The sequence below is a fragment of the Cinclus cinclus genome, chromosome 9, assembly GCF_963662255.1.
Source record: "Cinclus cinclus chromosome 9, bCinCin1.1, whole genome shotgun sequence".
Taxonomy (NCBI): domain Eukaryota; kingdom Metazoa; phylum Chordata; class Aves; order Passeriformes; family Cinclidae; genus Cinclus; species Cinclus cinclus.
The window spans coordinates 13,187,101-13,201,091 of record NC_085054.1 but is presented as its reverse complement, the minus strand read 5'-3'; the positions used below and the strand labels follow the sequence as shown (position 1 = coordinate 13,201,091).

Sequence of the window (13,991 nt, the reverse complement as noted above, 5' to 3'; positions counted from 1 at the left end):
GGAGACAATGGGGAAGGATGGCAGGAAACCCCCACGGGAATGAAGGAGTTTCCCCAGCAGCTGTCATGGCAGATGAGAAGTGCTGCTGTGTGTGGGGTCAGCACTGCTGCTTGCTGCACCTGCTGGACTCTGCTGGGTTTATTATTATATAAATTTCAACATGTAATTGTGTGATATTTCACTTTTCTTCTAGTTCTTCTAGGCTTTTGTTATGTACTTTTCCAAAGGGGGAATCTCATCAGACTGTGTGGCAAGTATCAGAACATTCTAAAGTTAGAAGCACTAACTTTGAGTCCTGTGTGCAGTTTTGGGCACCAGAATATAAAAAAGACATTTAGCTATTAGAGAGTTTCCAAAGGAGAGGAGCCATGTGAGGAGTGGCTGAGGTCACTTGATCTGTTCAGCCTGGAGAAGAGGAGACTGAGGGAAGACCTCACTGAGGTCTTCAACATTCTCACCAGGAGAAGAGGAGGAGAAGGCTCTGATCTCTTCACTTTTGTGCCCAGTGACAGGACTCAAGGAAATGGCAGGAAGCTGAGTTGGGGAATATTTAGATTGGGTATCAGGAAAAGGTTTTTCACCCAGAGGGTTGTCAGCCCTGGAACAGACTCCCCAAAGAAGTGGTCACAGCACCAAGCCTGGCAGAGTTCAGGAAGCATTTCAGCAATACTTTTGGGCATGTGGTGGGACTCTTGGGGTGCCATGCATGAGGCCAGGAGCTGGACTCGATGATCATGATGGGTCTCTTCCAACTCAGCGTTTGATTCTGTAATACAAGGAAGGACCTGTCTTTCATTGGCTGTAGAGTGTTTTTGCCCTCTAGTTCCCAGAGCATGAGGGATGTGTTCACCCAGTATCATGGCGGAGAAGTGTCAGTGTTTCTAGGAGTCAGGCAAACTCATTTCATTTTCATTTTCTCATTAATGTTAAATGGCATCTGGGTGAGTAGCCAGGATGGTACTAGCAGACCAACTTGGCTAACTTCTGTGCATCCATTTGACCTAAAAAATGAGGTGGAAGTCCATAGAAATTGCAAATCAGCTAATCTACTGAACAAGCAGAAAACCCCAACAGAAGTGTAGAGACAAAACCAGAAGGATCTAGGTGCAGTTTGAGCTGTAATGAACTAGAAGTTAGCATGCAATTATTGTGCATACACTGTTAGCAGAGGGGAGATAAGGAACAATTTGGTCTAACATTCAACAGGAAAAAAATAATAACGTTGAGAAAAATGAGGTATTTGATGCTATTTCTATCTTCCCCAAAAGCTTAACTGTTGGATATTAAATATGATTAGAAAGGATGTACAAGAATTCAGAACATGTCATGGAAATAAAAGGCTAGAAAATGCTCAGATAAATCGTATTACAAATTATAAAGAAGGTGTGGGGATTTGATGAAGATAATGTTTGGGTACTTCAAGAACTAGCTAAAGCAGTTCAAAACAGTAGCTATTTTCTTTCTTCTCTTTTGTGGATGGAAATGCCAAAACATTTATGACCCCCTTTTAAAATAGAGAAAGTAAGAATAAGGAAACTGTGGACCAGTCAGCCTGACCTTAATTTCAGGAAGATACTGAAACAAATGATCAAACAGTTGTAAATGCTTGATAAAGGAATCCAGCCAGTACACATTTCTGAAGAACAAACAGCATTAGAGATACTTTTTTCCTTCTGGGTTATTGTATGGCATGTCTTGTGGACAAGGAAAAGCAAGGAAAAGCCCTGCAGGATAAGTAACTTGACTTTGAGTAGGTAAAAGGTAGGTAAGGGCTTTGATATGTTATGACAATACTCTAAGGTGTGCTAAAAGAAATTTGCTTTGGAAAAAAAATATATGGACCAAGATTAGGATTTGTGATTTTACTGCATTTAATTAATAAACAACAGTAGTTTCTTTTTAAATAGAAGAGAACTCTTGAGTGGGATTTTTCCATGATCTGTGCTGGATATGGTACTTGTGCAATGTTTTCGTAAGAATTTGGATGAGGAAATATGAACATCCTTATTAAATTCACAGATAAAACCATCTGCTGAGGGGCTGTAGGCATTTGGCCTAGGATTACAGTTCAGATAATTTTGACAGGTTAAAGGATCTGAAAAACAGGGTAACTTTTGGTACAGACATATGCAGATTTACAGTTAGGAATAATCAAATGCACAGGGAGTGGAGGAGAATTCTTTCTTCAACATCAGGAGGAGGGTCTGGAGGCTAAGTTGAATATGTCCCCATTGTTGTGCTGTGTGAGAGGAGAAAGCAAATGCTGTCTAGGAACAGAATTGTTTCTGCAAGATGGGGTGATGCTTTTGTACCCATCAGTTGGAATACTGTCCCTACTTTTGGGTATCATGTTTCAGGAAGAGTGCAGATCAGTTGATGAGGACTGGAAAGCAGGGAGAAATACCCGTGGTTTAAAACCAAATGGTTTAAAAACTGTGAGGAACAGTTGCAGGAATTGGTATGTAGATTATAGGTGGTATTCCTAATTTGTTTTAAAGCGGCTGTGCTTTTGTGCACTCTTTTAAGGTAGTTGTTTAACACATGGTGACTGCTGGGGAATCTTTCAGTAAAGTTGGAACCATCTGGAACTCACTATGTCAGCTTTCATTTGCAAGTATTTCCTGGATTTTTTTTTTTTTTTTGAGAGAGTGAACACAAGAGTGAGAGCTTTAAGGATTTTGTGACTTGCACCTTCAGTTTAGAATTTGTCTGGGAAAATCTGCAAGGCTTGGGAAATAAATATCATTGCTCTTGTGTTCTCCCAGGGGTTGAATTACAGATTTGAAAGTCACTACTAGCAATGATAGCTTTCTTCCATCCAGCAGCATCTTTTTTCTGGTCCCTAAGCATGACCCTGGCATTTGTCTGTCTGCTGGTTCAGTTGCTTGTAGCATACTTGCTCTGGAGATACTGGCCATAGTGATAGCTTTGCTTTGAATGCAACCTTTTTGATCTGGGCAGAGCTGCAACACCGTGGGAGAGTTTTTGTTTTGTTTTTTTTCTCTGCTCATGTTTACTAACAAACTCTGACTCTTACAGTCTTCACTAATAAGCTGGATTTTGCAGGCCACTGAGAAGTTACGTGAATTTGGGCTTTAATACAGTAGAAGCAAAGCAAAACACAAATTCAATGCTGGTGCTGCAATAATGCTGTTTTTAAAAAATGAACACAGTTTCCTGGTATCTGTCAATTACACAGGTACAACCTCAATATTCACAGATTTATAGTTCTTCAGAAGATTCTGTTTACATTTATCATGAGTCTTCTGTCACTGTTTCCAACGTCTTTCCTGGTGTGTTCTAGCTAATCCAATCTCCTAATTGATCTGAAAGTTAAGTGCGTGGGGAAAATCTGTTACATCCACAAAGGTCATGCCAACCACATTGGATTGGATTTTTACTAAATTGCAAAAGCTTTTAAATCAGTCTTACAGCAAGTACCTCATTTTAACCTTATCCGCGGAGAGATGATGTGTCCATGTAATTCTGAAAACCTCATGCAGGAGAACTGGGTCTGTCTCTGACTCTTATGTCTTGTTTTTTGACAGAGAAAAGGAGGACCTGAATGCACTACTGCCGGTGGCCCAGGTAAGTTTAACAGTTGTTCTTTTCACATGTTTTCTTGTGAATATCTGTGAAGAGTCCTTCATTGCCTGCACTTTGCCTGCATACTGATACTGCAACTTAAAAAATGGGCTTTCTTCACTCAAAACCTGCAGGTGTTTAGTTGTGGCAGAAGTGCACAGAGTTAACAAGGTAGGGCTTTTTTCAAGGCTCTTGTATGAGTTTGCATTGGTTCTATTTGAAAATTTCTGTATTGAACATGCAGCATCCTATTTTTATCTCCACTGCTTGAGCTTGTTAGATTACCTTGTGATGTGCTGTGCTGTGACACAGTCTGTTTTGCTGGATTGTTGCCTGTAACAGCCAAAGTGAGAGTGCAGCCAACTGATGCCATGGCTAAAATAAATCCCTTGTAGCTGATCTAACATACCAAAGAGCAGACCACCTACCCTGAGGTGTGTGAAAATGGCTGTGTATTTCATTGGGTTTTTTCCCATACCACTTGCTCCCCAGTTTCAGACCACCTGTGTTCAGGAGAGATTAGAAGCATAGAAAATGCATTCATCCTCAAGTAAGAGTCAGGTAGAGAACAAGCAACAGGGTAACTAAAGAAATCAAGGATTAAGGCTTAAATGGGCCAATATATTGACTGCATTGTCATAAGTTCTATCAGGAAGTATACTCCTATTGGAATTTATTTCTACTTTTTCTCATGCGTATATCTGTTCTCTCATGTGTATGTTTTCAACATCCTCCGTGACAGAGAGGGTGGCTTTATCCTAAACATCAGTGAAAATCACCAGTATATTCCGTCTTCCAATTATCACGTATCTGCTAGAAATTTCCTGTTACTTCAGTGTGGAGACTAGAGTAAGCCAGTCTTCAGCAGTCAGCCATCAGCCATCTAGTGATGCCAAAGAATGCCAAGAAATTCTGGGTGGAGTTTTGTTGGGCTGTGATTGGAGTGGATACTGTGGTTGGAGTCCTGTTTCATGCAAATATCCCTTCCAGCCCCAGATTCTGATGGTCAGATCCTCATTTCAGGAAACAATGAAATTTTCAGACCTCTTAATGAATTTCTGGGCAATCTTCAGTTCTTAAGTAGTCTATGCATATATGTATTCATATATAGTTGCTTTCTCCTATATGTGTCTGAGTTCAAAAAGAGAGAATGGACTTTCAGGCTGCTTTTATCCAAATTGCAGTGTACAGTGACCAACAGATAGAGAGGCTTTTCTAAAAATTCACTGAACCCAGTGAGCTTTTTTTTGTATGATTCATAATGGAGGTAGATTGCTGGGAAAAAGGAGGTACCTGAAGATCCAGTAGTTCTACCTTTAGCTTTTACAACATGAATGATTGCAGGATGCTTGGAGTCATCACTCTGCAGATGCTAAGTACAAGGCAAGCACAGGAGACAGGAGGAATGAAAGGTCCAGGCAAGGAACACAGGCAGGTTGAAGAAAGTGCTTTAACACTGTTCTAAATTCTTTAAGGTGGAAACAGTAAACACTGAGGAGGTGGATATTCCCCTGCAAGAAGAAGAGAGACGTCAGATGGAGGAGATCTTAAGACTGGAGAAGGAGATTGAAAAGTTGCAGCAACAGAAAGAGGATCACATGTCTGTCATCTCTGAAGACACCAGGAATGAAATCTATCGGCAGCGAGAAGAAGAGATACAGAGGTTGGAAAAAGAGGCATCAAGGGTTGCCCAGGAATTCTTGGAGCTGCTGGATTTTGGCAATCTGGATGAAAGTGTGCAGAACTTAGAACACTCACTTTCTAGTGAGGGGACACTGAACATTGACTGCAGCCTGGTGGCACCACTGGCTGAAGAAGAAGTGGATGAGGGTTTTCATGCCGATGATGAAGGACGGCCAGCTTCCAGTCTGGTGGTCTCAAATCAGCATGGCACAAGGAACAATGGTAACTACTCAAAGGAAGTTGCAAACACAAGCCTTTTGCATCTCCAGAGAGAAGTGGGAGAGGTTGCCCCTGCTTCAGGACTGCCAGTGGAAAGAACCACTGGCCCCAAGGAGCAGAGAGCCCTATCTGACCCAGCAGAAAGTGTTTATAGCACTGTCTCTGATACACAGAGGAGTAACAGTGGAGAGGCAGGAGAGCCCATTTATACCTCCCCCCCAGATGTGGAGTCTGACTACGACCATGAGGAGTTTGATGGCTATGGAGATGCAGGTAATGCTTCAGCTGAGCCTCTGAATGAGGAGGAGTGTCTGAGACACTCCCATGGTACCAGCCTGGACTCCAACCGTGGCAGCCTGGACTCGGTGAGAATCTCTCCCTTCACCTTTCTGGACATTAGTGTGACTTTGTTGATGTTTAAAACATCTCTGCCTTCTTACTGTATGCCTGCTACAATTTTGCCTGGGTATTAGTTAATAATATATAAATTTCTCTTATATCAATAATCTGCTTGAAAAAAAGGGAAGAGTCGTAGATAGGCTGAAGGCCAGGTTTAAGATTGTTTGGTGTCTGCTGGCACACAGGCTATTACATGTGTACCTATTTTAGATTGTTTCCATTGCCGTATGTTAACGTAAAACCCTTTAGGAGGAAGGAAAGCAAACAACTTTTACTTTGTAGGCGTATGTTCTACCTTAGACAGATTTCACAGAAGGGGCCTAATGTTCCAGTGTGCAATGACAAGAGGAAATGGGAAAGGCTGGGGTTTGATTTGTCTTCATCACTAAAACTTCTCTTGTTCTAGGTCTGTTCAGAGTAAAGGGTTTCTTTTCAGCTGCTATGTACAAGTTAAGCTATTCTAAAGCTGGAAGAAATTACTGTGCTGCTTGGGCTGGATCCTGGTGCACACAGCCAGGATCACTGAACATTTTCATTCCTGCAGCAGGGACAATGACAGGCTGGTAAAGCTGGGCTATTGGCCTCACACTTCAGCATCTCAGCTTAGATCCCACACTAGGTCTGGATTTCACAAGTGTTCTCAGGCCAGCTCCATAATAATGCAATGATAAATCCCCTTTTGGGACAGGATGTCAAAACCCACATAAGATTGTGAGGAGTTCAGGTGTGAAGCCAATGACAGCCACAAAATTACTTCCAATAAATGATGTCTCTGAGAAGAGACGCTTGAACTGCAAAATATCTTTTAAAAAAAACTATTGAATTTTAATTTTTTTTTAGGAGCTCAATTTACTTCCTTCAGTATGTTTTTCCAATGACAGATTGTGACCTTTCTTGAAAAAGTTGCATGATTGTCTTGTTTGCATTTCCCTAATGTCAGCTGCCAGCCATCAGAATTTTTTATGTGATCTGCTTGAGTAAAGGTACCTTCTCTGTGAGCAGGTGCTCACAGATCATGTTGGGTAATCTTCAAGTCATGAATCATTCTGTCACGGCTTAGGCTGGTTTCTGCCATTCTTCTTAAAACACAGAAGTGGAGGGTTTTATTGGGCTCATCAGTGAGTAAGACTAATGAAAAAGCCAGTTGATAATTTGTCACAGTGTGAGCCACAGGAAATGATAACCACAGCTGAGTCAAGATCCCATCAGTAGCTGCTGTTCCAGGACTACCAGGGTTTTGGAACTTAAACCGAGGGAGAGAATGAATGAGTGGACCAGGGATGAGATAAAAGAAGGCCACAGAGAGAAGACAGAAGGGAAAATTAAAAGAGGCAACACGTGGTTTGAGGAAGGAAAAGGTCTAAGGAACTGCCTTCACTAGTATTATGTTAATAAAGCAAATAGAAGGAAATTGTATTTAAGGTGAAGGAAATTATTTTTTGTGTGTTGAGGGCCTTTAACTAGTTGGAGAGCAGAGATGAGTAAATTCAGTACTATTATTTTCAGTAATTCAGATTGATGTTTTTAGGGCTCACTTTTCCTCTACTGTGCTTTTTTTCCTAATCAACCCAAAGCAAGTAATTTCCTTGCTAGGGTTAAATCACTGTTCTATCTTGTCTGGCATTGTAGCCTTTCCACCAGAAAAATCAGAAAACTTGAAAAATGAAAAAAAAATGAAAATTTTGGAGAATTCTCTCTTAATCCCATCAAATTAAATTTGGCAAGGTAGACTCTGCCTTGAAACAGGAAGTTTTGTTACTGTGAACTGGAGCTTTCTAGCCATGTCCACTGCTCTCCTTTCAGGTATGAAAATTCCATGCTCTTGCTTTAGGCATTAATGGATAAGCTGTCAAGCCCCTGCTTTTACCGTAGTGTTTTTATTGCAAAGGGACTGTGTGTGGTTTTGCACCTTCTGACCATGTGACTTCTCTAACCCTGTTAATTGCTCCACTCCTCCTGTGACCAGGAGAACCAAAGTAGTCTATATCTCTTCTTTTTCTTTAGTTTCTGGAGAGTGAAGAAGAAGTGGATGTTTACATTGACACAGATGAAGAGTTTTGTAATGGACGAGTCACTATCTTCAATGGCTCAGGGCCGCCCTACTTTCACAGTTACCTCTACATGAAAGGTAAGTGGATTTTTGCCAAAACCACGGATGGATGGGATCCAGAAAACCTGCTTTCCTCTTCTGTTTGTCCAGAATCATCACCTTTATTTGCTCTTCGGTCTCAATTTTATTCTCCTTTTTTCTTCTTCTTTTGTTTAAAACAACAAATAAAGAGATAGGAGCTGGGTGTCAGAGATGTCTTTGCCACTGAGACTTAACTGTGCCTACTTGGTAAGGGCTTAAATGATTCATTCTCAGCTACAAAACAAGTCAGAACAAAACTACTTGAGTAGTGCATATATTTCTCTATTTTGCTTTTGTTTCACTAGTTTATTCTGTTTTTTCTGTGTTTGTAATTAGGCACAACTTTGTTTCTCTCCTTCAGTTCCTTTGTTTGATGTAGGAACTGAAGTGGCAACTACTCCTGCCCAGGGGCAGGATCAGAATGGAAGCACAGCCCCTGTTGCATGTCTGCTGAAACGTTGCTCCCTCGCTTTTGCAGGAGGTCTCATGAACCCGTGGCGGCGGCGCTGGTGTGTCCTGAAGAACGAGGCCTTCATGTGGTTCCGCACCAAGCAGGAGGCTCTCAAGTCAGGCTGGCTCTACAAAAAAGGTGGAGGAATGTCAACGCTTTCCCGCCGCAACTGGAAACGCCGCTGGTTTGTGCTTCGAGAATCCAAGCTCATGTACTTTGAGAATGATAGTGAGGAAAAGCTGAAGGGGACTATTGATATCAGGAGGGCAAAGTGAGTGCAAAAATAAATCCGCTTGATCCTTGATATTCGCTCTCTAAATTAGTAATGAAGGGTCCAGTGGTGCTGTTCACTGGCCTGTGTATCTCCCATGGTGCTTGGAGAATCAGGAACAAAAAAAGGAAAAGACAGCATCTAGTTCTTGCATTTCATAATCCAGCAGAAGCTCTTTCCAAGCCATGGATGGCGCCAGACCAGGGAGGGCTAATTAAGTACATACCCCATGCATTCTCTCCTACCCAGACTCCATCTGTTTTCTGGCTTCTTCAGGCATTTCACAGAGGTATTATGAAGCTCGCAGCGGGATTTGAATTTGGCAGCATGTACTATGCCTTTTCATGAGTCCTGAATGCTCTTTCTGCTGCCACAGTCAGTTCCTTAGCTCCTGTTGTAAAAAGGACAGACTGGTCACCTATTAGCATTATGCAGACCTGTAAAGTGCCAAAAAGAACAGCACACCCAACTTCATAAACAGATCTTCTTATCAGCTTCCCTTTATCTTTTCTTCCATTTAGTCTGCTGGTGTCTTGAAAATCCATGTAATGCCTTAAGCTTTGGTCTTGAACTGTACAGATCTTTTTAAACATCTGGTTTATTGGCAGAATTTTGTATTTCTGTCAGAGTTACAAGCCATCTGAACCAGTGATTTCCCTTCTGTGTGGCAAAGGGTATGATGCAAAACACTTGACCAGATGGAATTCAGGCCTCTGTTGAAAGGGTTTTAGCTTTGGCTCTTGTGCTTTCTTATGTTCCAGAGAGATTGTGGATATTCATGAAAAGGAGAATGCTTTGGACATTGTGACAGAAGACCGAGTTTACCACATTGTTGCAGAGTCACCAGAAGATGCCAGGTACAACAGGAAGTTTTATTAGGTCTGTTCATTCGGTGCAGGTCTAACCCAGCTACTCATGGGAGAGATTGAGAAACATAATCAATTCTCTTTTGCTGGAGAAAAAGGGGGATTTGTTCCAGAGTGTAATTTTGTGCTTCCTGGGACATATCACACCTGCTTTGGGGACTTGATGTTGCAGCTATCAAGGTTGTGGTTCAATCTGCCAGTCACAGGACTGCCAGCTTCTCATGTGGCTGTGAACATGCTGAATTCAAGGGTTACTTCAGCAGACACACAAACCTTAATATAAACTGGAACATCTAATAGCTGATTTATTTATTTAATGGAATCTTGAATCAAACAAAACGTCTATTCATGTTGTCTGTAAATGATTGCGAGAGCAGCTGGGTTTTATCCAGGAGACAGAAAAAAGGCTGCAGCTTATCAGAGTCTGTAGTGTCATCTGATAAAATCTTCCCAGTGCAAAGCAAACAAGTGACTCATGTCCTTCCTTCTTGGCATCCTGGCCAGACAGTGGGAATCAGTTGTTTAAGGGCAGGTTGGACAACCTGTCCTGGCTGTGCAAAGCCAAGTCCCCAGCCACTGGTGTCTTCCCACTTTTATCAAGGCTTCTGCTCTCTCAGCCCTAACAGTGTAACTGTTTCTCTGATCTACTGATTCTGTGAAGTTATTTAGGGTATATTATTATTGTGGTGTAAGGAGAGAAAAGAGGAAGGTGTTTGGATACAATTTAACAGAAATAGACTGAAGAACAGCCACTTGGACAAGAAATGGGCAAATTTAGGGAGCAGTAGTGGAAGGAACAGTAACTTCTTAACCCAGAACTTCTACAACTGCAGTAGACATGCCCTAAGATAACACTGCAGAATTGTTAGGATGAGTGTAAACCAAATGTGGCCTCTGTCTATGCCCTATCAGTCTGTGTTCTAAGGAAGAAGAAAGCACCAACACTTCCAGTAGCAAAGGGCAGATTAGCAGATGCCACAGAGTATCCAGTTTGAGAATCCTCCATGAAGTATGGATGTTTGCTGATCTCACTGGAAGCTGCAGATAAGAATCTGCTTTTTCTGCAACAGCAATTAGCCTCCAGATATGTCTGTAAGAGAAGCCCCTTTGCAGACAAAAAGCTTTGCTTCAAATTCACTTATAAAACAAACCCATGATTAATTGCCATATGACTTTCAAGTTTATTAGCAGATCAGAGAGAGACCAATCAAGAAGGCTCCCAGGCGTCTCTAGGACTCTACTCCAGGAAGATTCCCAACTAACTCTGTTTTTACAAGTGCTGTATGCTCTTCTCAGTCTGCTGACATGGGCTCCCTGTAAAGCCACTGCCTACTTAAGAGTTCCTTGATTAACAAGTGGAAAACTGGATTTTGCAGGAGCAGCTGTCAGTGGGTTGAAGAACGTGCACAGAATTTTCATGGATAAATAAGGAGGAAGGAAGACATTGGAATCTGGTATGATCAGCCCAAGAGATATTTTGTGACATAGTATTCAGGAAATTGTGAATGAAGAAATTTTCCCAGTGGCATCTTTCCAGTTTGCTTGATCCTGTTCTCAAGCCAGTTTCACTACTGAAAGTTTAACTCTGATTCTGTTTTGATTGGCAGCGGTTGGTTTAATGTTCTGAGCCGAGTACACAGTGCTACAGCACAGCAGCTGAGGGAAATGCAGGATGAACAGGCCAATCCAAAGAATGCTGTGGTGAGTTACTGTGCAACCAGCCTGTGGGCATGCTTGGAGCCCTCTGTGTTTAACTGTTTGTGCATGTTTTTCCAGCACATGCAGTGCTGTCCTTCTTCAGCAGTGTAAGAAAGTTGGACATTCATAATTATAAAGAGACAGCAAAGCTGGTAGCAAAGAGGGTAGGCAGTGGGGAACGTGATGTTTATTATGGGTTGCTCACCTTGGTCACAGATAGTTCTTTTCGGCTGGAGGAGAAGAGGGAGGCTGCCTCACGCAGATAAAATGTCTTTGGATGGGACTAGTCTGGGTCACAGTTATTCCAGACAGAAGATAGCAGTTGGGAAGAACAGTGTTTTTAAGTGTTTTGCCAGTACAGGGGTAATAACTAAGAGCTAATAACTTTCAGACTTTCATAATACTCTCTGGAAACTTGTAACTGTTTCTCCTCCAGTCCTGTGGAGCCCCTTGCACATCTTACACTGTTTAGGGAGCAAAGATGACTCTCTTATGCCTTTCTTGTGTGCTCATTTCTACTCAAGCTATTGGAATTCTGACGAATGGTTTCAATTCCAATCCTATTCACAGAGGAGAACACTTGTAATCTAAAATGCAATTTGTGTCTTCTTCACTCTACAGGGAACCTTGGATGTTGGACTTATTGACTCTGTTTGTGCCTCAGACAATCCTGATAGGTAGGTACAGCAATCTGACCGTCTCTTAAATCAGAAACTCCCCACAATATTTTTGTGGATAGGTCCAGGTTTCCTTGGGGGTTTGTATTTGTTTAAACTCATGCATCCTTTTCTGCAAACAAATAAACATAGCTGAAGTCTTCAGCTTGTTTCAACCAATGTCACTTCGTAGGCATGAAATCTGTATATGTATTGTCTTCAAGTCAAAGTTTCTCCTGCACCTCCTAAAAGTGAAAACAGCATAATCTCAATGCCAGAAAATTATAGTTTTATCTATTACCAACACTGAACAAATATATCCAGCAAAAGCAGCACTCCCATTTTTTCAGCAGAGTAATTTTGAGTTAACTTGTAAATTTAGGGGAAAGAAACAGCATTGTGGAAGAATAATGGATGAATTTAGAAATTTGTATAATTCTTGATAGCTTTGCAATGCAACAGAGCACAGACCTTTAGTTAGTTAGTTTCAGAGAAGAGATGATGGGACATTTCATATCACTTTATGTTAACATTTAATTACTCCCCACATATTAACAGGTTCTGCCAGGGCAAAGACACTCACCACAGTGCTGAAGTAAAATGTTAGCTATTAAGTTATTATCTCTGTGGTCTGGAGACAACTCTGGCCTCAGACACAGGTTGCTAGGACTTTCTTTTTTAGTAGTTTAGAAAATGCATTTCAGAAGTGAAGTAAGATTTCATTGATGAAAACATTTTAGGCAGCTCTCGGCCTGTACTTTTCATAATTAATCTCTGAACCATTGAGAACTAGGAACAAATAGTAAGCTGAACAGTCAAGATTTGGTTATGTATGTGCTGAGGTATGCTTTTCTGGAATATCAGTGCTGGAAGCAATGTTAAATAAATTCTGAGGAGAATGCTTATTTTCAATATGTAGCTTATTTTTATCTTCCATAGGTTTATGCGTTTTTTTAACCAAGCTCAGTTGCACCTTTTGCTTCATATTTGCATTCTACTTTTCAATTTCTCTGTTTTCTCACAGAAATCTGGTCTTGCTTTCAAAGTTTTATGAGTCTATCCTCTTGAAACTGGTCATACCTTTATTTTTTTGTTTCCCTGTAAAGCATTGATTCTGTACAGAATTGCGAATATTCTGTTGGTAAGATACAGTTGCAAGAGAAGGACAAAGTCATCCAGGAGCAACACAACAGTTTTTCTTCTGCTTTGCCAGGATCAGCTCATCCTTTCTAAAACAAGTCTCTAACATGTTTTAGCTGATCCTACTGAGACCTGTCTTTGTTATTGCATCACTGGTTTTAATAAGTATGAGGAGAATGGCTGTACCAGCACAGCCCAGTGGTACAAGCACTGGCTCATTCCAATCAGTCAGTGTCCTTTGCTAATGAACCAAGGACATTTTGCAGCTGCTTATTAGCTAATTAATATTTTCTAGTCTCTGGAAGTAGCTTTTGAAAGATACTTAATTTCATTTGGCTGATCCCTGCGTTTATCAGTTGACAGAGCTACTGAACACGATCTTAAGTATTTCTGCACTCCTGTAGTTTGTGTTCAGAAAGTCTTTATGGGGCGATAAAAAACATGACTTTGGGTGTGCTGTGAGCTATTTGCATGGCTATGACTAATTTTAATGCTTTTGTTCTCTGGCAGACCGAATTCTTTTGTGATCATCACAGCCAATCGTGTGATTCACTGCAACAGCGACACTCCTGAGGAAATGCATCACTGGATCTCCCTGCTGCAGAAACCCAAAGGCGAATCCAAGGTCGATGGCCAGGAATTCCTTGTGAGAGGTGAAAGGAAATACATGCAATTACATGTGAAACTCATCTTCTGTTTATAATCTGACAGGGAGATTTGATTGTTGCTAACTCGGTTTAGGGTTTAGCTGCTCCCCAAAAACTGTCATTCTCTGCCCCCTCTACCTTCCTGCCTGCTGCTTGCCATGTCACATGTGTGCTAGCCCTGGCTCTTACTTAATTCCCTGCCAGGTGGAAAAAATAAGTGCTTCATATGTTTCATTTTCTGATGA

General features: G+C 41.3%; 1 protein-coding gene across 1 annotated transcript in view; it reads left to right on the top strand.

Annotated features, from left to right (window-relative positions):
* The window catches only part of LOC134047084 (unconventional myosin-X-like), an 84,225-nt gene that overhangs the window by 57,570 nt on the left and 12,664 nt on the right, over positions 1-13,991 (top strand). The window contains exons 26-33 of the mRNA XM_062498010.1: positions 3,549-3,588; positions 5,061-5,852; positions 7,891-8,014; positions 8,496-8,739; positions 9,501-9,596; positions 11,213-11,306; positions 11,925-11,980; positions 13,610-13,752. Coding sequence (XP_062353994.1) covers positions 3,549-3,588; positions 5,061-5,852; positions 7,891-8,014; positions 8,496-8,739; positions 9,501-9,596; positions 11,213-11,306; positions 11,925-11,980; positions 13,610-13,752 — 1,589 coding nt within the window. The remainder of the gene's footprint in view (positions 1-3,548; positions 3,589-5,060; positions 5,853-7,890; positions 8,015-8,495; positions 8,740-9,500; positions 9,597-11,212; positions 11,307-11,924; positions 11,981-13,609; positions 13,753-13,991) is intronic.